The sequence below is a fragment of the Eufriesea mexicana genome, unplaced genomic scaffold (genome assembly GCF_001483705.2).
Source record: "Eufriesea mexicana isolate 0111107269 unplaced genomic scaffold, ASM148370v2 scaffold2948, whole genome shotgun sequence".
NCBI classification, from domain to species: domain Eukaryota; kingdom Metazoa; phylum Arthropoda; class Insecta; order Hymenoptera; family Apidae; genus Eufriesea; species Eufriesea mexicana.
Genome location: NW_016910988.1, coordinates 131,078 through 157,110, shown reverse-complemented (window position 1 = coordinate 157,110; position 26,033 = coordinate 131,078). Strand labels below are relative to the sequence as shown.

The window sequence follows — 26,033 nt, the reverse complement described above, 5'->3', positions numbered from 1 at the left end:
AGAACAGCTCGAAAAAGTATCACAAACGCGTTTCGCAACCGTTTGCCTCCTGCAGTTCTAGGCCCACGATCAATGACCGAGGAATAAATCGCTAAAATTTTGCAAAAATCCGCGCCGATTTCGAGATCCTGTGCTGTTAACACCTGGAAAATCGAGCGAAGAAGATCAGACAAAGAAACCTGGTCTCGTTCGTTAAATATACGCGACTCCGAAGTCGTTGGCCAGTCCGGTCCAGTTGCCGGTCGATTTTCCAGATTCTCGAGAAACCTGGCCAGTCTGGTGGGGAATATTTAGGGGATATAAGGTGCTGTAACGAGACAAGGCGGCCGTATATACAGGAGTCGAATAGATAGTGAAAGTCCCCCAGAGCTAACAGGAGTGTAGAGGGCAAGAGGGGGGTAGGAACGGGGGACCCCAGTAAGGTATATGAGGGCCTCAGTTCGAGCAACCGCTGGTACTCTAGCCTCGCTGCCTACTTACATTCACACACACTAACACAACAACCACCTGGAACACAATGTACACCGTCGCGACGGTACGTATCACGTAGTGCGTCATCATCGTCATTGTTCTCCATTTGCCAGGCCCTCCGAGTACGAATTTCCACCGAGTTTCCTCTAAATACGGTATCCTCGTGTATCGCCACGGGGACGTGATCGCGATCGTCCACCTGGCTGTCGACCAGGCACGATCGATCGTGGCTCGATTTTCCATTCTCGCGTGTGATGTGATCGTTTTTCATCGTGACGGAACTGTGCTTGTGATTTGTGCATTTGCCTAGTGCACGGTTGCTGGAGAGCTCGTAGGACCTTGACTCGTTAGAGCGGTCGGGATAATTCGGTGACGTCTGGAACCCTGTTTGATAGATGTAGAGGATAGTCGTAGAGTCGACACGTTGTTTCACGGTTTCGTAATGGCGGCTAATAAACGTTACCGCGGGCAAATCGCTCGATCCAGACCCCTATGTGTGATCCACGCAACCAGCGCGGAGAAATCGGCTCGCTGGTAATTCGCCGCGCGATTCGTCGAACGTCGTTACACGCTCGTAAAGGCAACGCGATCGAGGCGCGATTACGATTAGGATTATTACGGCGATTTACAAGTATCCCGCGATCCTTTTTCCCCCGGCTGGCGGTGAAAAATTACGAAAGCCTAATTCCAGCGGTTTTACATCGCCGCCTACTCGCTAGGAATTATATAACGAGTTATGCCGAACAGGAACACGTTTTGGAGTTATGTCGGACAGAGCTCGTGGCGATTGCGAGTTCCAGCGTTTCTCGCTCGCGGTCATTCGAGCAGAACCGCACAGGAAGTGCGTTGGCCAGATGGGAACGGTGACGAGGCTCGTAGGATTTTCCAGCGCGCGTAATTTACGAGGATCGTCTTTTGCGTCCGTCTGCATCCTCGCGGGGTGCTAGACCCCTCTGGTTTACGGGCAGAGCACTCGCGTTTATCGCTCGTAGGCCGCCTGGCGCGACTTCCACGTCCAGACTTTTACCGACTGTCGCCGTCAAGAATCCGGTATCCTTCGAATGCGGTTATCTACTCGACGGTGGTGTAATAAAGTCACGTCTGGCGGTTAAGGTTCTGGTAACTCGGAGGGTCATGCATCGCTGCGCGTGGACCTTTCTGCGAACAATTACGGTTTATGAAGTCTCGGATTAACAACAACGCGATACCTCTCGCGATATCCGACCGCATGGCGATTAAATTTATGGTGGTTTCCGTAGTCCTCCGCTTCGCTCCACACTTCTCTGCCCTGCAATCGTAAATTACGCGAGACACGAGCAAAAGCGAGCAATAGCAAACGAGTGCGTGGGCCCTAGGACCTGTACCAACCGTTTTTTACCGATTTTTTCGAGAAAAAGCGACGACGGAACGCGCCACCATATTTTTAGCTCGATTTTTACGAGCTACCTACGAGGCACTGGTAGATCGATTAGAAAGGCACGATCGAGAGCAATGACGTTGATAATTTAACAACTGCACCGCGAGGTCGCGTGTACGGGAAATAAACGAACGGGAGATTAACACGGATTAATTACGTATTAGCAGCACTGTTGACTACGTCATACTGCCTGATGCTAGTAACTCAGCTGTTTACTTGCTCCTCCAGGTATTCTCATTGGTAGCTGCGATACTCTCGGTATCGGCGCAGCAATACCAGCAACCGGGTGCCAACTACGTCGACGATTACTCAGCCTACGAGTCCCCGAGACCGGCTCATCCGACACCTCGAAGCTACGCCGCTGATGCAGTGCCGAACCGGCAATCGGCAGGACCGACCACCCCCAAGCCCACCCCAGTCGCCATCCTCAAGCAGATCAACAGGCACAACGAGGACGGATCGTACACGTACGGCTTCGAGGGCGCGGATGGCTCCTTCAAGATCGAAACGAAACTACCGACCGGAGAGGTGAAGGGCAAGTACGGATTCGTGGACGACACTGGGAAGGTACGAGTGGTCGAGTACGGAGCGAATCAATACGGCTTCCAACCGGCTGGAGAGGGTATCACGGTCGCGCCGCCGACTCTGGTAGACGAGACCACCAGCAAGGAAGCTCTGCAAGCACAGAGCTACCAGGAAGAGTACCAGCAGCCAGCAGCCAGACAACCGCTCAGAGCTGCCCCTGCGCCTGCGCCGCGACCAGCACCCCTTCAGCAGCAGCTGCAGTACGAGCAGCCGGCTTATCAGCAGCCACAGAGTCACACCCAGGCTGTCTACACGCCCCAGTTAGCGCCTAGACAGTCCAGCCTCTCTAAACCACCTATCTTCACGCCAGCTGGTCCCCAGCACGGAATCCCTAAACAAAGTCCCATCCTCCAGTCCGCAGACGAATCGGTGCCTCCGTCCCAGTTGTACAATCAGGGTCCAGCTCAATTTGGTCCAGCTCCCGTTCAGGAACACAGATCCCAGCCACAGCCTCGTAGTCAGAGCGGTGGTATCCTGGACCAGTTAGCCAGGGACTACGCTCTGCCACAGGGCGTAGCACCGCCGTTGCACGACATCAGCTTCGGTTACTACTAGGTCCTCTAGTCCCTCCCGTGTCCGTCAGGGTGGTCCCCGTGCGTTTTGGTCTGTCTGTATTGTCTGAAGACGCGATGCCTCGACGGCCTCCCCGGTTCGCCGTGATCCCGGCGTGGCCTATCTGTCCGGATAGGCGACACTGTGATTCGTAGGTCGCGTTTCGATTATTACCGAAGCAAGCTTCGAGAGTCTCGAGAGTAGAGCTAGAGTCTGGTAAGAGGATTGTACGCTGGTCTTTGATTCCTGTTTCGGGCAAAGGTTCTCGAGCTTTCCTTCGGTAATAAGCAACTCGCTGTCATGGCAGCCTACCGAGTCGTATCTTCGCTTTCTCCATGAGGGTACGAGTTCATTCTTGCCATTGGATTCGAATGTGACGAGCATGTTTCATGGCACGTGGAGTGGAAATAAGGAAGGATCTAAACTCGATCAAGGTTATTTCGTTCTGTTCCTGAATATATCCGTTTGCGAGCATCTGGGATAGGGGTACTCTGGCGTAGGTACTCTAGTCTAGGGTATTCTAGGCTAGGGGAGGTCAAGGATTCTTTCGTTTCCATTTCACGATCGCGAAAAATATGTCAAAATCGCTAGCGTCGTGGTAAGGTTGTAAAAATGTTGTAAATAAAAATTCCACGGCCCACGGTAGGCTTCCGTGCTGGTTTTAATCCTAGAGAACGCAGCTTGCACGCGCGTCACGAGCACACACGGTTAGAATTTCGTTTCAAGGAGACAGCCTCGCTTTGCCAAGCTGCGTCTTCGAGTTCGCGTCTTGCGGGACTGCACAATAAATTCAGCACGCTTACTATAATGTATTGTAATTAGATTATTATAAGGTACGATAGATTGGAATAAATCGCGAGACCAACACAACACCTTCTTCATAATCGCAGCTCGAGCAATTCTTCGAACGAAAATCCCAAGTATTTTCACCCACCACTCTCATTATAGTTTACGCAACTCGGAAGTGAACGTTTCGTTTGAATTTTTGTTAATGATAATAACGAGGATAATAATAAAGGCGAAAGAGACATTAATAAACGTTTTCAAGCTATCACGTTAAATATATTCACGATATATCCTCCGACTTTCTAATTGTTCCTGTTTTTCCAGTAGCCAACACAGCTCGCTTGACCAGTTGCAACAAACGACCTTTCAGATTATTTCTTCACTGATAAAAATAACAGAAGGCAGGCTCGAACTGTATCAAGTTTGTGCCGGAACTCCGTCTCATTGGAATTTCAGTTACGAAATTTCTTCGTCGACCTTCACGTTTGTTCGACATAAAGGACGCACGGTCTGCTTAGGCTACGTGTAACAATGGTTCCGTGTGATTACGTCACGTTTTAAAATACGAAACGGACCTAGCGATTCTGTTCGCTGACAATTACGTGAAAACGACTGTGAAAGTGGCGTAAGTCATTTTTACCGTGTTCCAGGTATCGATGCTTAAATCGTGGCTGACGATTATCATAGGAGCGCGGAAAATTTATACCAATTGCTTCACTTTTCTTCTCCAGTATTCTTGCTATATATTATGGATAAAAATATCTGGATATTTTTTAAAATAGAATTATTTCTTCAAAAGAAGTGGGGGAAGCTTAAGCACCTGTTTTATAAAATTATGTGCATAGCAAATATTTCATTTAGTCTATAACTCGTTTATAATAATTATTTTAATTTAAAGTTAAATACGCGTGGTTTCGCATGCATATAGGAAATATTTTGTTTAGTATATAGATAAAAAAATATCTGGATATTCTTTTAAACAGAATTATTTGATCAAAAAAAGTGGGAGAAGCTTAAGTACCTATTTTGCAAAATTATGTGCATAGGAAATATTTCATTTAGTCTATAACTCGTTTATAATAATTATTTTAATTTAAAGTTAAATACGCGTAATTTCGCATGCATATAGCAAATATAATATTTTATTTGATATAAAATTTGTTTGTTATAATTATTTTAATTTAAAGTTAAATACGCGTAGTTTTGCAAGCATATAGCAAATATAATATTTTATTTGATATAAAATTTGTTCGTAATAATTATTTTAATTTAAAGTTTTATACGCGTAGTTTTGCAAGCATATAGCAAATATAATATTTTATTTGATATAAAATTTGTTCGTAATAATTATTTTAATTTAAAGTTTTATACGCGTAGTTTTGCAAGCATATAGCAAATATAATATTTTATTTGATATAAAATTTGTTCGTAATAATTATTTTAATTTAAAGTTTTATACGCGTAGTTTTGCAAGCATATAGCAAATATAATATTTTATTTGATATAAAATTTGTTCGTAATAATTATTTTAATTTAAAGTTTTATACGCGTAGTTTTGCAAGCATATAGCAAATATAATATTTTATTTGATATAAAATTTGTTCGTAATAATTATTTTAATTTAAAATTAAATACGCGTAATTTCGCATGCATATAGGAAATATTTTATTTAGTATAAAATTTGTTTGTAATCATTTTTTAAATTTAAAGTTAAATACGCGGAATTTCGTATCTATGTAGCAGATATATTATTTAATATAAAATTTGTGTGCAATAATTATTTTAATTTAAAGTTTTATACGCGTAGTTTTGCAAGCATATAGCAAATATTTTATTGGATATAAAATTTGTTCGCAATAATTATTTTAATTTAAGATTAAATACGAGTAGTTTTGCATGCATATGGCAAATATTTCATTTGGCATAAAATTTGTTTGTAATAATTATTTTAATTTAAAGTTGCATATGCATAGTTTCGCAATTTAATTTCTCCAACTTGTGATTGATTTTCTATTATAAACCTAAATAATAACTATTTATTATTAGAATGATATAGTATCTCAATAATCCTCGATATTTTTAAAAATATATCTGAAATTAGTCATTTTGCCAAATTCGAAAATTCTGCTGTAGACAAACGCGAATAATAATTTAATCGAAAAACCTAATCCTTTCAATGATAAATTTACTAGTTACCATCGGATCATTAGCGAATATAGTTGCAATCTGCATGATCGCCAAGCCTGCATTGACGGCAACCGGGATTACGCTGGTGCAAAGTAAGGCTCCCGACTCGTTGCTGTCTCGTCCCGATCGTAAAATGGTGAAATTCGCGTAAGTCGAAGAATAGAATTTGCAGTCACTTTCTCACACGCGGACAAGCTCAAAAGCAACGCGAAGTTTCGTTCTATCCGCAAGATCTACGCCACCGAAATTCCTACGTTCCCAGACGCGTCCTTTTGTTGCGATTTAGCAGTTTTCTACGGTACAACGACATTTCCTCTCGATGTCCCAACACCGGTTATTCTCTGAACAGCTCGAGAAATATGCATACGCGGTAATTCACGGAGTTTAACTCGATGAAAGAGCGTATTCAAAGGATTTCGAAGAAAAATACGAGCCTATTGTATTTTTTCGAAACCATGAATATTCATCTGTTTGTTCGCGAATATCATTGTGAGCTACGCGTTACGTATGGTCTGACACAATTTTCGACGTAATTCGAAATCTCTCCAGTCAAGAGCATTCTGCTTATATTTGATATAGTAGAATTTTTGGCTAAATTAATGCTATGCAGACAGAGACCTGCGCGTCGAACAAACAATAACTCCCTTTTTCTAACAAAACAGGTTCTATTTAACTAAAATATTACACTAAGTTTCTCACACGATCCTCTATTCATTATGTCTCTACACACATTCAGTCTTCTAACTCGATTCAAATCTGCCTACTTCTCAATTTTTCTCAATTCTGACTGCCTCACGCCCTTGTATCTGTTGCGCCCCGAACACTGCAACTCGCTCGGGGAGTTTCACGGGGTTGTAAGGCCCATTACGATGCAATATTGCTGGGATGCGGCCTACTCTGACTCGATAGAGTTAGGCCTAGTTATTGTTGAACTGCAGAGAGTTCTAGTAGCAGACAGTCTCCTGCACTGAGTTATCGGTGGGTCTCGATGACGATGGTGTAGTCGTGATGAAGTTTTTAGGAAGAATCTTTTCGTGAATGCCTTGTGGTTTTATAAGGTTCGACTGTCTACTGATTGGTTGGTATAAAATTGGGGATGTGTATTAGTTTCAGCGTCTTTCGGTGGTGGTGGTTGTTTAAACAATCTAGGTCCTTGTGCCTGACATTTTAAAGGGTTATATATCGGTCCTTGTCACGGTTTATCCAAGCGGTGATTTAGGTGACGCTGAGTATATACAAGTCAAAGGACGCTTACAATATGGACATAAAGCAGTCCTCCACTTGACCTGGGACATTGCGGTCCTAGGGCCGCAACAGTATCCTTACTTAACACTTTGCCGGCCGCTGTCACGCAGACGTGACTCTGGTTCAGCGCGGCACAATGTTCCACTATGCTTCTGTTGTAACTCTTCTTTTTTTCTTTTCTCGACATTCTTTAAGCAGATTCTTGTGCCGTTAGTCTCAAATATTAGTGCCTTTTTAAATAATAAGAATAGCGTAAATATGACCATCAGCAACTAGTATAACCCGCGGGAAATTCACCAGCGCCGAGAAATGAGCGGCCGGAAAGTGTTAAAGCCCAAACTATCTCTTTTCATACACCGGTTTTCCTTCTCTATCATTCGACATGGTCATAGACATCCCAATAAAGGATTTCGCGCTATCGTTTGTTCTTTTGTGCTAAATGCCCGAGTCGGACTCGATACTGCCGTTCACTATGCTTTTCAAGAAGCCGCCCAAACGTTTCCATGCACTCCCTTAGAAGTAGAACTGCACCCCCATTAGCCTCGCTACTACTCTTAATACATCGTTAGTGTCCTTCACCGCTCGCCATCCAACGATATTTTTCTGGGAAAAAGAATTTGGTAAAAAGAGTTCGGCTATATTTTGTAATAACATCAGCTTGTTATTTGCTTATATTGTAGAATGGCGGAAATTGGATTTGAGGCACCAAAACTGAGAGAGCAACAAGAACAGAATAACACGAACCCGAAACTCATAAAACTGATGTAAGATATTTTTAGACATTGTTAGGATACAATGGTCGAAGTGTAACTGTAGGGAACACTTCGTCAGATTTAGAGGACTCGTTAGAGTCTGGCAGCCAGATGGGTCATAGGAGGTCGGGTCCAGGCCACGTGAGGTAGCCTCGTCCAACTCAAGCTTTCTCTATTATAAACCGAGGGTGACCCTAACCTGGAGGGAGGTGTCCCTTCTACCCCTGAGCTTTGCGTCGAGGGAGTTTTCTCCTTCCAGGAGGAGGCCCTTACCTTCCAGACGGGTTTAACACTAGAACTGCCAACCCAGTCAAAATGACTGGTCACAGAATTTTCCTTTTTGCAATCACCGAACATATACACCTGCTTTAACCACTTGAGCTGGAAAGACGTGTCACGCACGTCGTAATGCTTTCGTCACAGAATCGCCAACGACGTGGTGTACACGTCGTTCGGCAATTGTTACAGAAACCTGGACAGTTTTGGCACACGCGTCTGTGAATCTACGATATTTAATTGTCAATTTTTAACAAGTTGAGTCATTATAATATCTTGCAAAAGTTATTTAAACGTAAGTTATTTTGATATTTTTATAATATTCTTAAAATTCCTTTTTAAAACACTGATGCATCGAAGTATGTTAAATACTGATATATGATATAGTACTTCAGGAATATTCTGATTCTATCAACCAGTGATTCTACCTGAATTTTATCACGGTATTACGAAACTTTTTAAAATGAAGAATTTTGTTTCGTAAGAGAAAAATAATGATAAATTCCGGTGCATTTATTTATGCTCAAAATTAACTCTACTTTCTATTTTCATGCCATAACAAGCTTTAACTTTAAGGAAACATAAGTATAAGCCTCTAAAACATACAATCACTTATGAAAGTATTCCGACACTTATCTCTCACACTTTCGTCGAATGAAATGCACACGTTGAATTTAGACTAGAAAAATAATACTGCAGCTAATATAAGACGCAACTGTCGAGAATATATGTGCCTATAATTAAGAAAGTGGTCTAAGTCATCGATTTAAGAGGAACGATTTTATTATTTATTTCGCGTTGCATTTGTTTATATTACGATAAAATATATTTATTTTCTATAAAACAGTGAAAAATTGAATCGTTAGATCGAGTTTGCAGCTACATCGCGATTAATTTTATAATTCATGACGTATTTAAAAACCGAAGCTTTTAATATTTCAGGAGCAAATATAAGTGACTTAGACCACTCTCTTAATCACAGGCACATACGAAGAAAATTCGAAGAAAATCTGACAATAAATCCAAAACCCTGAGACTATTTCCATACAAATTCTTTTTCTCAAATGTATCTCAAAATTTTGTTTCATACCGAATATAATAAATATATTATAAAGAATATATTATTTAAAATATTATAAAAAATATATTATATAGAATATTATAAAAAGTAATTATGTTTAAATATATTATATATAATATTATAAAAAAATATATTATAATTTGGTGTATATATTTTTACATACTTATTTACCTAAATATAGCTCACCAATATTTATTTATTTACTTACTTAAATATAATATTACTTATTTATTTATATATATATTTATTTAAATATAACTCACCCCTCTTCCTCTTCCTCCCACCGAGTCACCTTGCAAAACCCTGTAACAAACGTAATGTCTCCATCAGTATTACATATTGATGCACTTGACAAATGCAATAAATATATTATATTTAAATACATTATACAAAATATTATAAAAAATATATTATATTTATAATTCGATGTATATATATTTATTTATTTACTAAAATATAACTCACCAATCATACCAAAAGACCATCTCACCATTCTTCAATATCCTTCATACCCCTCTTCCTCCCATCGAGTCATCTTGCAAAACCCTGCAACAAACGCAACGTCGCCATCAGTATTACATATTAATGCACTTGACAAATGCACAATCGAAAGGATGCATAAGCTGGACTAAAATTCGACATATGACCGAGGAATCGAGGAATTAGTATGAGCTTGGCGTGAGGGATTACAGGCCAAACAGCTGGCTCCGCGCCAAACGATCGTATCATGATGCACCTCTGTTCGAGGTGAGCATTACTCCATGTGCATTGACCTTCTTCAGCCTGCAACGAGGTTACAGCCATCACGTTCGTGGCACAGGTGTAACGTCATACGAAGATTCGCGGCTTGCGTAACCCCATACAACAATATCCAGCCTAGCCCCGGTGACTTTGGCTGATAGAAAGTTAGAGCCCAGAGGTATCACGTTAGGGCTTCCTTCCGCGTTCCAGGTGATTGTGAGCGTACCAGCGGTCATTGCGCTGGCAATTTTGACAATGACGAATGGTAATCGCGAAACTGGCTGTCCATGATGTTACGTGAAGGCATTGCCGCTCGTTAGCTCGTTGGGAGAAGAAACTGTATCGAGCGGTGATAGGAGACGTATCATTATCGTCTAAGCGAGTCACGCAAAATGCGCCCGCAGATTTCGACATCGAAGGCAGGCCATAGTTACCTGCCTTCCACTTTGACTGAATTTATCGTCATCGCTGAAATCGATTGATGCAAGCTTTCGTGACCTGCTGACGAAGAATTTTCACGTCAATGAGTGACAGCGTGCCCGGAGCTGGTGTCTGATATTGGAATCCAGCTGGTCGGCATGCCTCCTTTCGAAATGATGTTAGGTTCGCTGTGCATTGGTTAGTATACTTTGTTATGTATTAATTTATTATTGACATTATCCATATTGCATTTTCATTTGTATTTATTTGAATTAAAATTAGGATATTTATTCGAAATGTGAAAATAGTTTGATTGTTAGATTTTGGATTTTTGAGATAGATGGGTTTAGATACTTTATTTTATTTTAGTTTGTTATTGAAATAATCAATATTGCAATTTTTAGTAGATACCGTAGATCTCATTTTTTGAATATATCATATGTATATGCTGTAAATGTATTATTTTAGACGAATCGCAAAAATTATAAGATATTTATTTAAAGCAATTGTAAGTTGAAGCAGTTTCATTATTCAATATATGAGTTTTTAATATAAAATAGTTAAAAATAAACTTCCATGTAATTTTTAAGATAGGAATAAATTTTCTAATGTTTTTACTTTTCGTGTAATAATTTATTTTATTACTGGAACTTATAATGTACTTATGACAAAAAGTACACATACTTTGAACAACATTTATAAATGACTACACTGATTGTTAATAACAAATTGTTCGCAACGTAAATATATAATAAAAGTGGAAAAATTAATAAAATATAGGCTATTACTTGAACTAATAACGAATGTATGTCAAAATGTACGTATAATTTACAAAAAGTTTGTAAGAAATTAAGAAATTTAGAAAATAAGAAGAGAATAAAATAAGAAAATAAAAAATTAATATTGTTAACAACAAATTGTCCATAATGTAAATTAATAATAAAAGTGACAAAATTAATAAATTATCGGTTATTGCTTGTACTTATAACGTACGTATATAAAGATGTACTTATAATTTGCAAAGAAGTTTATAAATTATTAAACATATTGTTAATAACAAATTAATATTGTTATTAACAAATTGCTCGCACCGTGTATTTATAATAAAAGTGGAAAAATTAATAAATTATTGGCTATGAGAGTGGAAAATTAATAATTAATAAAATTATCGAAATTTAGAAATTTCGGATTGGAGTGGGGGACTCGGCCGATCGGTGGCTATATAAAGGGCGACGCGACGAGGTAAAAGTCATTTGTCGGTTCGACTTCGGAAGTGTAACATCTAAATATCATAGTGCGCGAGGGGTGGGGGTCCGAAATGAGGTTGGGGTTAGCCACCCCACCCTCATCCCACCCCATTAAACAATTTAATAATAATTTTTACTTCCAGGTTTAATTTTTTATTATTTTCAGATATTAATTATTTTTTTTCAGGTTTTAATTATTTTTTCTTTTTGCAGCTATTAATTATTTTTTTTTCTTTCAGATTTTATTTCTTTGCTTCTATTTATTTTTATTTGGACATTCGAATATTTCGTATAATATTCGAATGTCTCATCGTTGGGTTGTTTATGTCACATCGTTGGGTTCTTCATGTCTCATCGTTGGTTTATTAGTTTCCTCTTCTATAATTTAATAATAATTTTTCTTTCAGGTCAAATTTATTTTTTCTTTTCAGATTTCAATCTTTCTTCGTTTCTATTTATCCCTAATTGAAAATTCGAATATTTCGTACAATATTCGAATGTCTCATCGTTGGGTTGTTTATGTCTCATCGTTGGGTTCTTCATGTCTCATCTTAGGATTGTTTATTCCATTTAGTTAATCATTATGGTTTATATTTGTTTCATATTTATTATGTTGTACTAATTTATTATTAATCTTTTTTGTTTCAGTATTTCAGATTTTTTATGACATCATTGGACGACGTGGGATGCGTGTGTTTATACTTAAGTAGTTGTAAGTGTTTATAAGATAGATTTCTAGACTAAGTCTCATGTGCACGTTATCTGTTCACAGGTAAGCCACCTAACTTGGAGCGAAATATATAAATTCTCTGTCCCTCTCGCTACCAAACAGAACATAATTGTTCTCGCGATAACGCGATTGTTCTTATAAGTTGCTTGTACACGGGAGTGCGTCGCGTAGGCTAGTCGATCTTTCGAATAATCGCGTCTCTTTTGTAAGACACGATATTTAATAAAGTGTCAGTAGCTTCGCTTTAACTTCGTTCGCTCCAAGTTAGATTAGGCTACCTTTGATACGGATAGCGCCAGTAGGTTGCGCCACTAGGGCGCATGTCGGGTCTCGATGCGTAGTCACCTCCTCGTGGTGAGACCTGGTAATTGGTATCGGAAACGATACCAAGCTAAGAGCTACGCACCAAAGTTAAAATATTGGCTATAAATTAATTATAAACTAGTCATTAATTTGTTATTAGTTAATTATAGGTTATATATAAGTCAGTAATAAGTTTAAGATATTTCCTATGTATTCTAAATTTTCAACACTCCCTTTAAACTTATTTATATTATTATATCATTGCACTTGGTACTAGGATTACGCGTAGCTACGGCACTGTCGAGACTAGAGAAGCGAGTAATGACTACGTGGCTGTGAAATCCTATATATTGAAATGAAAACTATATTGACAATTATGTTCCATGCTTTCTTCTTCAGACAAGCTTACAGAATGCGATATCGTGTTCAAAATGGAAACCATTGAAAAGAAGGAATATTTTACTACACTAATTACTATACTTTATATATACTTTACTATACTAATACTACTTCATTTATTAACTTATTGAAAATACTTCGTATAAACTTATCGAAATACAGTTAACAAAATTAACATTCAACTTTGTTAATGTAAAAATATTTATTCCAGTCATGCCTATCTATTTACACTGTATATAAGTTCACCTTTACAACTCGTTGCTTCCACTGTTAATGATCTACTGATCCTTGGCCTAAATTGGAAGTTGAGTTTCACTAATCTTCGTTGCCATTCCAATAAAACGATATTGCATATTACTGAACGCGAATTAGCAAAGCTAAACGAAACCAACGCGAAGAAGCTATCGGTAATTGTTCTTTTTTCCAACCAACTGCGAAAAAATAAATTATATTAATTAACACCAATTTAGCAGCAATGAAATCCGACGAAAAAGAGAACGATTTCAATTTAGCAGAGGCACGTGAAATTTACTGAAAAACGTAAAGTAAAATTTCACGTGGATAAAGTTAACCCTTTGCACTCGAGAGGTGACTCTCAGTCGCCATTTAATCAGATTCTAAAGATTGACGTTAGTTAATATATCAAATTTAAAATTATCTAACGATGTGTGGAATATCGAAGAAAAATAATTCTCTGTCTTAATTTGCATATGATTTCTCCTTTACCGTTTTAAAAATATCGTCGACTCTATGATAGAAAGTCTTCGAATTATTATTTTTCTGTAACGAAAAAGTCGTCTAGTGCAAATGGTTAACTTACGTTGTATCAAAAGTACTGCGCTATCTTGGAGGCAATTACGTGCGTCGAAGAAGATCGCTGGAAACATTTTATGCTGCGAAACAGCGACGCGGGTCGAGATAAGGGAACGAAGATATCAAATGAAATTGTAAATGAACTATTGCAGCCACGAGCGCGAAAACGGTCTCGTGAAAAGAACTTTCCCCTTGGAAAGTTCTAAGACGGCCGGCCGAGTAACTGTTGGATCGGTTCGACGTCATGTTAAAAAATATTCCTATGTATGGATAATATGCACGTCGACGAGGTGATTAAACTAATATCTGTACTCATGCTTGTTCCTTTTCTCTAACAGTTTGCACGAATATTGATATGAAGAAGTGGACATGACATTTATTTATTTTTATTCGTCAAATGTCATCGACACTTGAAATATGTAGTCTCTAATTTGATTAACATTTTTTTAATTGTATCGTTTATCTCGTAGGATGTTAAATTTGATATATTTCAAGATAATATTGGTAAAAATGTTAATTATTCGAGTATTATATGTTTATTTCGAGTTTACTATATTGCTTGTAATTAATTATCTTTATTTTGTCTTTGTCTCTATGTAGTCTCTAATTTAATTAAAATTTTTTAAAATTTTATCGATTATTTCATCAATTTTGTATATTTCGAGATAATAATGATAATAATGTTAATTATTCGAGTATTATATGTTTATTTGGAGTTTACTGTATTACTCGTAATTAGTTATCTTTATTTTGTCTTTGTCTCTATGTAGTCTCTAATTTAATTAAAATTTTTTTAAATTTTATCGTTTATTTCATAGGATGTTAAATTTTGTATATTTCGTGATAATATTGACAAAAATGTTAATTATTCGAGTATTATATGTTTATTTGGAGTTTACTGTATTACTCGTAATTAGTTATCTTTATTTTGTCTTTGTCTCTATGTAGTCTCTAATTTAATTAAAATTTTTTTAAATTTTATCGTTTATTTCATAGGATGTTAAATTTTGTATATTTCGTGATAATATTGACAAAAATGTTAATTATTCGAGTATTATATGTTTATTTGGAGTTTACTGTATTACTCGTAATTAGTTATCCTTATTTTGTCTTTGTCTCTATGTAGTCTCTAATTTAATTAAAATTTTTTTAAATTACATCGTTTATTTAATAGAATGTTCAATTTTGTATATTTCGAGGTAATATTGATAAAAATGTTAATTATTCGAGTATTATATGTTTATTTGGAGTTTACTATATTGCTCGTAATTAATTATCGTTACTTTCTCGGGTAAAAGTAACTGATCGATGATTATGTGTTCATTTTACCATTTCTGCGAATAATGTAAAATATTCCTAAGCACTGGGTATGGGTTATATAAAATGATTCATTACTAGAAATTCTGCCTGATGTTTAACTCGGAGAAAAGAAATGGTAACGAGAGGAGTAATTTTCTTATGAAATTTTACATATGGAGATTATATATATAGTTTTCGATAATAAAGGAAATTTAAAAGTAGTTTAATTATATTAATTATCCGCACCTGTGTAGGGGTATACTAAACAAATATAAAGTTAGGTGAATGTATAGCATGCAAAAGAAAATAATAAAAATTGTATAAAACTATTCTAAAAATAATTAAAAAAAAAAGAATATAAATATATCTATTCGCTTAAAGGATTTTATTAAATAAAAGAATAAAATGAAAGGAATCAGTTATTTATGTAAAAAAAAAAACTGATATTTTATTCATCATCACTTTCTATTATATTACAAGGAATATATATATATATCGTTTTCTTATAATTGAATTTTCGTGACATTTTCTGGGAACTATGTGAAAGTAAGTAAAATGCGTGAGAAAAACGAAGTAAAAATGAGTAAAACACATAAAAAGAAGGAAAAGTGAAAATGTGTGTAAAACGTGTTAAAAAAATCGTGTAGCTGGGAATTGTGTAAAAAGATAATCTCTAGAAGAGGAAACCTAAGGATACTGTAAACTAAATAAACTAAAATACCTAGTATAAAATTAAATGAAACATAAAACTAATTAATAATTAAAGTTAATTAACTCGATATATTTTAAATCTCATGCACTAATTGATATAAATGAAAATTGTAATATGAATTACAGCTAAATTATAACATACTAATTATTGAAAAATTGCTTAATCATTAAACTATGATATGGTATCATTAATTTAACAAATGTACTAATTAAATTATACTATTTCACATATTAATTTTAATTATAATATACATTTATAATATCACTAGTTTCATAAATAATACAATTATTAATCATAGTATTATTAGATAGTTTTATATTAACATTTAGCATTATCTTATCACAATAAGCATTACTAATATATCAAATTAATAATAGCATAAATTAAATTCTATATATAAAATATACTACCATAACTTTTGATTTTAATTTTAATTATAATATGGTTTTATAATATCAATAGTTTCGTAAATAATACCTTTTGTTAATCATAGTATTATCATAATAGTCCTATATTAATAACATTTAGCATCACAATAAGCATCATTAATATATCAAATCAATAATGCCATAAATTAAATTTCACATATGAAATATACTACTATAACTTTTGATTTTAATTTTAATTATAATATATTATACACTTATAATATCATTAGCTTCGTAAATAATACCATTATTAATCATAGTATTATTATAGTAGCTTTATATTAATATTTAGTATCACAAGAAGCATTACTAATATATCAAATTAGTAATACCATAAATTAAATTCCACATATAAAATAAAATATACTACCATAACTTTTAATTTTAATTTTAATTTTAATTATAATATATTGTACGTTTATAATATCATTAATTTCGTAAATAATACCATTATTAACCATAGTGTTACTATAATATTCCCATATTAATAACATTTAGCATTACAAAAAAATATTATTAGTATATCGAAGTAATTATACCATAAATTAAATCAACATATAAAACATACTGCCATAACTTTTACTATCATCGCTGTCAAAACACAGAAGAAGTATACTTCATCTCTCCCAAACATCTTACTGTACTCCTAACCGGCCACAGCACCTACATTTCATTCACAAATGCCCGTTCATGAAAGCAACATCCTATGCAAATTACCGCATGAATTACAACGAATTTCCCGTTTCTACCTAACATCGCCGCAACGACTACACGATCCCATCAGTGGAAACCGCTCCGTAAAATATACACGACTCGTAGTAACATTGGTAATGAACTGAGCCCAGCTAGGGACGAGTCTCGTTAGAACGGTAAATCGCAATCCTGCTGCGAAGGACGACGTAAACGAGTCTCGTCCGTGCATCCATTCGCCTGGCCTCTCCATTGATGATACCGAAAGTGAGCTCGATCGTCGACTGATCCTAGTAATGAAAGTAGGTAAGTGCATTTTCTTCCGAGAAACCGGCTCTGGGATCGTGTATAAATCATCACCGATAAAGCAGGTTCTTCGCGTTATTCATTTCATCCAGCTTTTGCATTCAAAGTCCACCTAATGTAGTCAAGAAATACGGAGTTCCATGGCTGTTTCGTGAGACTCGCTTTCTACATTATGGGAGTATCCGATGGCTACTGTTTCTAGCTCTTAGAACCTGATTTTAATTCAGTAGCTTGATGCGATAGTTATAAGGGACACGTGACGACTAGATTTTGGCAGAATTCTGTCAATGCGAAGATGGGGTCACTCGCAAATTTCTTTAGACGTCCCTGGTGTGTTACATTTTCTGGAAAATATAGTTGGGTATTTGGTAGGGGATTATGTCTAGGAGTAGCATTTCTAATAGCTCATTAGTGACACCCAGCTTCTAAGTATTCGATGGCTGCTATTCCTACCTCTAGAAGTGGTACTGATTTTAATTGACTAGCTTGGCACGATAGTTATAGGGACACGTGACGACTAGATTTTGGCAGAATTCTGTCATTGCGAAGATAGGTTTACTTACTAATTTCTTCACACGTCTCTAGTATGTTACATTTTCTGGAAAATATAGTTGGATATTTTGGTAGGGGATTATGATACTAGTCAGTGTCTAAGAATGGTATTTCTAATACCTGGTCACTGATATCCAGTTTCTAGGTATTCGATGGCTCTAGAAGTAGTACTGATTTTAATTTAATATTGGTACCACAGTTATAGGGACACGGGACGACTAGATTTTGGCAGAATTCTGTCATTGCGATGATGAGGTCACTTGCTAATTTCTCCACACGTCCCTGGTGTGTTACATTTTCTGGAAAATATAGTTGGGTATTTAGTAGGGGATTATGATACTAGTCAATGTCAAGGAGTAGTATTTCTAATACCTGGTCACTGACACCCACTTTCTAGGTACTCGATGGCTCTAGAAGTAGTACTGATTTTAAATGACTATTTTGGTGCGATAGTTATAGGGGTCACGTGACGACTAGATTTTGGCAGAATTCTGTCATTACAAAGATTGGGTCACTCGCAAATTTCTTCACACGTCCCTGGAGTGTTACATTTTTCGGAAAATATAGTTGGATATTTGATGGAGGATTATGATACTAGCCAGTGTCTAGAAATGGTATTTCTAATACCTTGTCAGTGACACCCAGTTTCTAGGTATCCCATGGCTACTGTATCTAGCTCTTAGAACATGATTTTAATTCAGTATCTTGTTGTGACAGTTATAGGGGACACGTGCCGACTAGATTTTGACAGAAATCTATCATTGCAAAGATGAGGTCACTCGCAAATTCCTTCACACGTCCCTAATGTGTTACATTTTCTGGAAAATATAGTTGGGTATTTGGTAGGGGATTATGGTACATGGGTACCAGTCAGTGTTTAGGTATGGCATTTCTAATACCTGTCAGTGACACCCAGTTTCTAGACTGAAGATTAAAATGTATGACTAGTTGCCATACAAAAACAAATGCAATTTACACAGGTTAACAGAAGTATGTCAATTGTGTGAGAAAATGTATGGTATATGTAGTCAGACAGACTTTTAATTAATTGTCTCATTATAATAGTAATATTGGTATACATTGTGACTAGATCTTGAGAGGATATACTTATTCGCAAATTGTTCACACGTTCTTGATACCACGTTTTTGGAGAGTGTAATTAGGTATGTGGCCTGACATATCGATGACATATCAACATGGATATGTCTTTCAGTTTCTATAATGAGGTACTTGATATAAGGTATAACTATTCATAGCATAGGTATAAAACGATGCAAAAGTTAAGGATTCAATTTCCAAGCACACAGGAGAGATTGCAATAATTTTTAGAATTCACAATTATGAGAAGGAATATGCAAGTCACGATAGTTCCTGAATAATATTATACTTCTGGTGTATTATGAGCTAATTCTTTTAGTTTCATGCCAAGTTCTCCATTATTTAACACTGCGAGTATGTTAATTACAACATAAAATCTCCCTCTAATTACCTCTTTAGGCATGTATATAATAACGAAGTACTAATTCAGTTGCCTCAATCAGGCCTCATGTACGTACCCAGATATTTCCTAATTAAAGCACGAATTTTCATATATGTAATTTCAAATTACCAGATATTCATTAATCTGGAATCTAGTGTTTTAATCAACTGTTAAATCACCAGACAAATAACCATACCTTTGGAGAGTTTAGACGCAAAATTCATCGCTTCCTACATAACCTATAATAAAAAGACGATTTACATATTATCCTCACGTGCATCGAAGAATATCCATACACGGAGTTATCGTAATTCAAACTAACTTACGATTCTTCACGTGCGCCTGAATGCAATCTCGATCTCGACTCGCTGGAGCTGAGAGCAAAGATAAAATACTTCGCACCTAACCACTTTAAAGTCGATTTAACGCCAATTTTCGACCGATATTCGGACGTTCCAAGTGTTTCAAAATCGCGTGCACGAATACGAATAAATCGACCGGATTGATAACGAATAATAATAAATAATAATCCTCGAGGTATACGGTTGGCGGGATCAGCGAAAGCGCGGACCGATCTCTGAACGTTTCAGATGGCGCGCGTGTTCCGCGCGGCGTGTGAAGTAGAAACATCAATTACGACTCTCCCAAATTAAGATGCAGCATTTTCAAGACGTTTTAGATATCGTCGATGATTGTACCACGCGATACACACCGGCACTTTCTTCCAATAGGAATACCGTATGGAGAGCGTTCATCGCGATTAAAACACTATTAATTAACACCTGGAACCTCTTCAATGAGGGAGGAGAAGGGATACTAAGCTTCCTATTTTCGAGAAAATTCGTGAGTAATGGTTTTATGTATTGGAGGATACGGTTCTGTAGTTATAGCACGTGAGAAAGCTTCTGGTAACGTTTTACCATAACTATTCTGTCAATCGCGTTAATATCGCGATGATAAATGCGTTAGTTGGATGGAGGACATTCGTCAATGAAAGGATGTGTATGAATAATTTCTTGGTAATTGATGAGACTCGTTTGTGGCTGACTTTCCGATTATTTCGACGAATAATTTTATGGCACGCAAATATCGTAATTGAATGAATAATGTAGAGGTTGAAGGAGGAATAAGTGGAATTAAATATATAATTATTTAATAGGAAAGGAATTGGGTATAGAAATTAAAACTTGGTCAATAGGAGAGTGGATTGGAAAGTGTGTGATTGTTTTCAATTATTTTATTATGCCCATTTGATGACACATGGGAATTAGAATTAAATGTATAGATCGAGAACTTGTTACTGTTACGATTGCATTATGACTGAGGACTAATTATTATTATTCTAGGATGACTGATTATTACTATTAATTACTATTATTAATTATTATTATTAATTGTTAATTATTACTATTGATTATCATTATTATTATTCTAGAATGACTAATTATTAATTGTTAATTATTACTATTAATTATCACTATTAATTGTTAATTATTACATATAGTGCGGTGGCTAATGACTAATTATTATTATTCTAGAATGATTAGTTATTACTATTAATTATTATTATTAATTATTAATTATTATTAGTATTAATTATAGATTATTAATTATTATTATTGAGATGAGAATCCTGTGACGTGATATTTGAAAATTAACTATAATATAGACTCTACAAAATTATAATTTGTTATTCCTTATTAATATTTCCATTAATGGTTTTCAATTATTTAATTATGTCAATTCGATGACACATGGGAATTAAAATTAAATGTATAGATTAAGAACTTGTTACTGTTATAATTATACGATGACTAATGACTAATTATTATTATTCTAGGATGACTAATTATTACTAATAATTATTATTAGTATTAGTATTAATCATTGTTATTAATTATTAATTATTATTATTGAGATGAGGATCCTGTGACGTGGTATTTGATTGAAAATTAACTATACTATAGACTCTGCAAAATTGCAACTTTTTATTCCTTGTTAATATTTCCATTAATGGTACATCATAGGAATTCCGAAACATTTGAATGTAAAGCTAAGAAAAGATAAGCCATTACGTCAGAAGATGTTCCACGTGCACCCATAAATTACTATTTCATACTTTCTAGCAGATCCAGTGATTTATCACCTTACCTGAAAAACACAAAATTCTCGGCAAACGAAGAGAATTAAAAGTCGAATCAAGCTAGGATCACGATGCGCAACATCGATAGACCAAGCAGGGAATCGCAATTAGAAAACTACATTGAAAAATAAGTTTATCAATTAAGACCTCAACAGATAAAAATACCGAAGATAGATAAATACGCTGCACACATAACGAAAAACCGCTCACCAGAACCTGCCCATTAGAAACATTTAATTACTCAGAAAAGATAGGCATGTCATTAGCAAATAATATAAGCCTAACAAGCTAACGTTATATCACCCATGGATCAGACAAAGACTCGACTTGGCCGCGTAAATTTCGAGTGGAGGAAAAGAATCCTCGTATAATCCGTTCCGCAACGTCGTCACCTAGCCCATACAAATGGGAAGCTAACCTAAAACGCGTTACACCTTAGAACCTACTCGAAATCGCTCCACCTTGCGTCATCGGGTCAGCCGCGAATCGAAATGCGACCTACGCGAAAGAGCACTTCCCGGCTAGATCATTATCGATTCGCGATTATAAAACTCTTCTCTCGATCAGCGTGCGAGCTCGACCTATATTCCTGCAGGCGTCCACGCACGTTCACATAATGCAACGTTACGTTTCACGCACTCCCATACAATTTGGCAATGTCAGGCCCCGTGGCGTTCTGGTTTGGCAATGGCCATGCCGTCGCCCGGCCTCTGGGGAATCTAATTTGCGGCTGTTACACGCCGTGTCCAAGAGGACGCGGTTACTAGCCGTGGAAGCCCCCACTATAAGCAAAAGCGTTCGTATAGGTTATAAAGGACCGAGCTCCGTACTATACGACTGCACTCTCTCAGTGAAACTCTCGGAGGATCGTTCCCGGCTACCTGTACCCTCCTCGTTTCCGACGCGTGCACCATGAGGATTATAACTTTGGTATGTACACAAAACCACTTTCTTTGCTTCCTATATCAACATCGTACACGTGTCGATCTCTTGCCACGCGAGCTTTGACGCGGGGTGGGTCCTGTATAGGTCGGGTAGGTGTCCCTGTGCTGGTTCATCGTTGATAGCGTCCAATGTACCAGGTCACTAGGTTGACCACGCTAGCTTGTACTCGCACACGACTTGCGGGGGCATAGAGGTAGGCACACAGCTGGATTTTTCGTCTGCTGACGAGTTAGAGGTAGAAAATCGACGTGGCTGTGACGAGGTTAATTGGTTAGATATTATTCCACCGATTTGAGTTCTGAAAATAGAACTCAGAGGATTCGATAACTGAATTACCTGTCATTCGCTTCTTCGTGCATGTTAACAGTCCTTTATACGCGATTATGAGACACTCGGTATTAATTATGAGGTCTGTGGTCTGAGTTCAGAGTTCTGAGGCTAAGGGATATTCGTGTTTAGCCAGTTAGAGTCTGTGAGAACTATGAATTGGGAGTGAAATGTAGATCAAGAGATGTCATAGAGACACATCGAGAATGATCATCATAGAGATGGGTTTCCTAGAATAGGGTTAATTGGCCTGGGCTAAGGGATGTACATATACAACTACAGGTAGGACATTGATGTTGTATAGGTGTGATGATGAAGACTATCGTGTAAGTTTCTTAGAATAGAGTCAGTTAATCTAACCTAAGAAAAATGGACTTTTAATTAAGAAGCTGAAATCTTAGATAGTTAGGAAGATAAGACACGAATCAAGAAGTTAGGGGTCAGAGTATGACACTACTGTTTAGAAACTGAGACTACGTTATAGGAATATAATACTCATTGTCAGAATATAATTATAGATTATTTCCAGATACAATGCTAACAATTGGAATCTAACCAATCCAATTGTAATTAAATCGAAGTATGATTTTCTAGTGTTTGACACAGATATTTGACATAACCACGAAGGATTGAAATTCTTCAATGAATGGTTGTTATGTTGTTATACGTGTGAATGGAGGTCGAATTTTGTAAACACTGAAATTTGGGGGATATTTACGTGTTTATATGTAACGATGGACGCCGATTAGAATGCTGTTGGTGTGTTAGCTCTACATTTTAAGCATTAGCTTCTGTCGAAAATTGCGCAACGGAGTGTGCTTCGAATACTTTCGACTGACTTTCGCCCCCATGTTTGGAGCAATGTTAAGTGATCAGTGTGCTAGGCAAACAGGCAGTTGCGATATTACTAATGCTCTTCTTGAAATTGACGTGTACTGAAAGGAAGATTAATTGGTATCTAATACGAACATGATCATTACCAATTGACATGTTACCACATAGACGTTTCATGTTATCGAAGAGCACATTTCTCTATTTTATATCCATTTTCATCATGTATATTTTACCTTCCATTCCAGGATTATCAGGAAATTTATTTATCCACAATTTTATTTTCATAAATACAGAAATAATCAAATTTTTGATAAATTAATTATTTGACATTAACTCTGAATTATTCATTCCTATCGATACTCGTAATTAGTATATACTTATTTAATTCACGATATAATTAAGATTAGGTTACTACATAGACGTTTCATGTTATCATATTTTCCTCGATTCCAGGAATATCAGAAAAATTATTTATCAGCAATTTTATTTTCGTAAATACAGAAATAATCAAATTTTTGTATTTCGATTTTGATAAATTAATTATTGGACTGTGAACTCTGAATTATTCATTCATATCGATACTCGTAATTAGTATATACTTCCTTAACCAGCTATATAATTAAGATGCACATAAATTTGATTGAATTAAAATGACTGAACTTCCCACAGTGATTGCAGGCACCCATGTACCGGAGAATAATTTATACCACAATGCAGCTTGTTAAAATAATAATCTATTGAAGCCCCCATAGAGCACGGTATTTATTCGTGACACGAGAGTTGTAATTTTCTTCAAAGAAAACTTTGTTTTTCACACCTGCTCCAGTTTCACCTACTTCGCAAAATTACCATTATTATACTTCGCAATTCCTCCTGTTATTATAATTATTATTTTCACGTAGTCCTCGCATGAACTCGGTCGAAAACAATTCACGCTGCTAAATAAATTAAAATATACCGTTTCTCGAGATTTAATTAATTTTTCCTCGATTTTCACGATTTCGTTGATTTTGCGAATGATTTTCATTACTCGTTAGGTATCCGTTTTTGTTTCCTTTATATTTAATGCAAATGCTTCGTTACGAGTTAACAATTACGTGTAGCAAACGATTGTGTTGCAACGTAATATCGTTCCTTGTGCTCACGCGTTGCCATTCATAGAAAATTAATCATAATTAACGAAAGCATTTTCCTTATAGGGAAAGGGAAGGGTTCGCTCTTTCTTCACTCCTGTGGGAATTTTCATCCACTCCGGTTTTCACTCATGAACTTCTCCCGTGAGATCGAACAATTAATTATGCGAAAACTCGCGTAAAAACGTGAACAACGCTTTTTAATTTCTCCGGTTTTCCTCGCTGTTTGTTCTGCGAACGAAAGTGAACGTTAACTCTTTAAATTCGTTTCTATTATTTTATTATCTTCGCGCGATCACTTTCTTGCGAAGAAAAGCATTCGTTTTCTTATTATTAATGCAGCTTCAACCTCCATGAAGGGGTCATTCTTGCAGAACATTTTGTGTATACATATATTTCAGTCTTAACAGCATATATGTATTGTATTCTATAATATTCTATAATATTGTACAATTTTCTTGCGACAATAATAAATAATAAATAAAATTTAGGAATAATCAATCGTTGAAGTAACCATAATTATTTAAACTTATCAACATCGTACACGTGTCGATCTCTTGCCACGCGAGCTTTGACGCGGGGTGGGTCCTGTATAGGTCGGGTAGGTGTCCCTGTGCTGGTTCATCGTTGATAGCGTCCAATGTACCAGGTCACTAGGTTGACCACGCTAGCTTGTACTCGCACACGACTTGCGGGGGCATAGAGGTAGGCACACAGCTGGATTTTTCGTCTGCTGACGAGTTAGAGGTAGAAAATCGACGTGGCTGTGACGAGGTTAATTGGTTAGATATTATTCCACCGATTTGAGTTCTGAAAATAGAACTCAGAGGATTCGATAACTGAATTACCTGTCATTCGCTTCTTCGTGCATGTTAACAGTCCTTTATACGCGATTATGAGACACTCGGTATTAATTATGAGGTCTGTGGTCTGAGTTCAGAGTTCTGAGGCTAAGGGATATTCGTGTTTAGCCAGTTAGAGTCTGTGAGAACTATGAATTGGGAGTGAAATGTAGATCAAGAGATGTCATAGAGACACATCGAGAATGATCATCATAGAGATGGGTTTCCTAGAATAGGGTTAATTGGCCTGGGCTAAGGGATGTACATATACAACTACAGGTAGGACATTGATGTTGTATAGGTGTGATGATGAAGACTATCGTGTAAGTTTCTTAGA

At 36.4% G+C, this 26,033-nt stretch overlaps 2 protein-coding genes across 2 annotated transcripts in view; both read left to right on the top strand.

Moving 5' to 3' along the window:
- The first annotated feature begins 472 nt into the window (after nt 1-472).
- On the top strand, nt 473-3,028 carry Cpr97Ea (cuticular protein 97Ea). Its single transcript, XM_017904487.1, has 2 exons — nt 473-535; nt 2,117-3,028. Exons 1-2 carry the CDS (start codon nt 518-520, stop codon nt 3,026-3,028), a joined length of 930 nt encoding a protein of 309 aa, XP_017759976.1. The 5' UTR covers nt 473-517.
- A 19,444-nt stretch (nt 3,029-22,472) lies between these two features.
- Nucleotides 22,473-26,033, top strand: part of LOC108550678 (putative mediator of RNA polymerase II transcription subunit 12) — a 38,657-nt gene continuing 35,096 nt past the window's right edge. Inside the window, exon 1 of the mRNA XM_017904483.1 lies at nt 22,473-22,545. Within this exon, the coding sequence (XP_017759972.1) occupies nt 22,528-22,545 (18 nt within the window). The 5' untranslated portion in view covers nt 22,473-22,527. The remainder of the gene's footprint in view (nt 22,546-26,033) is intronic.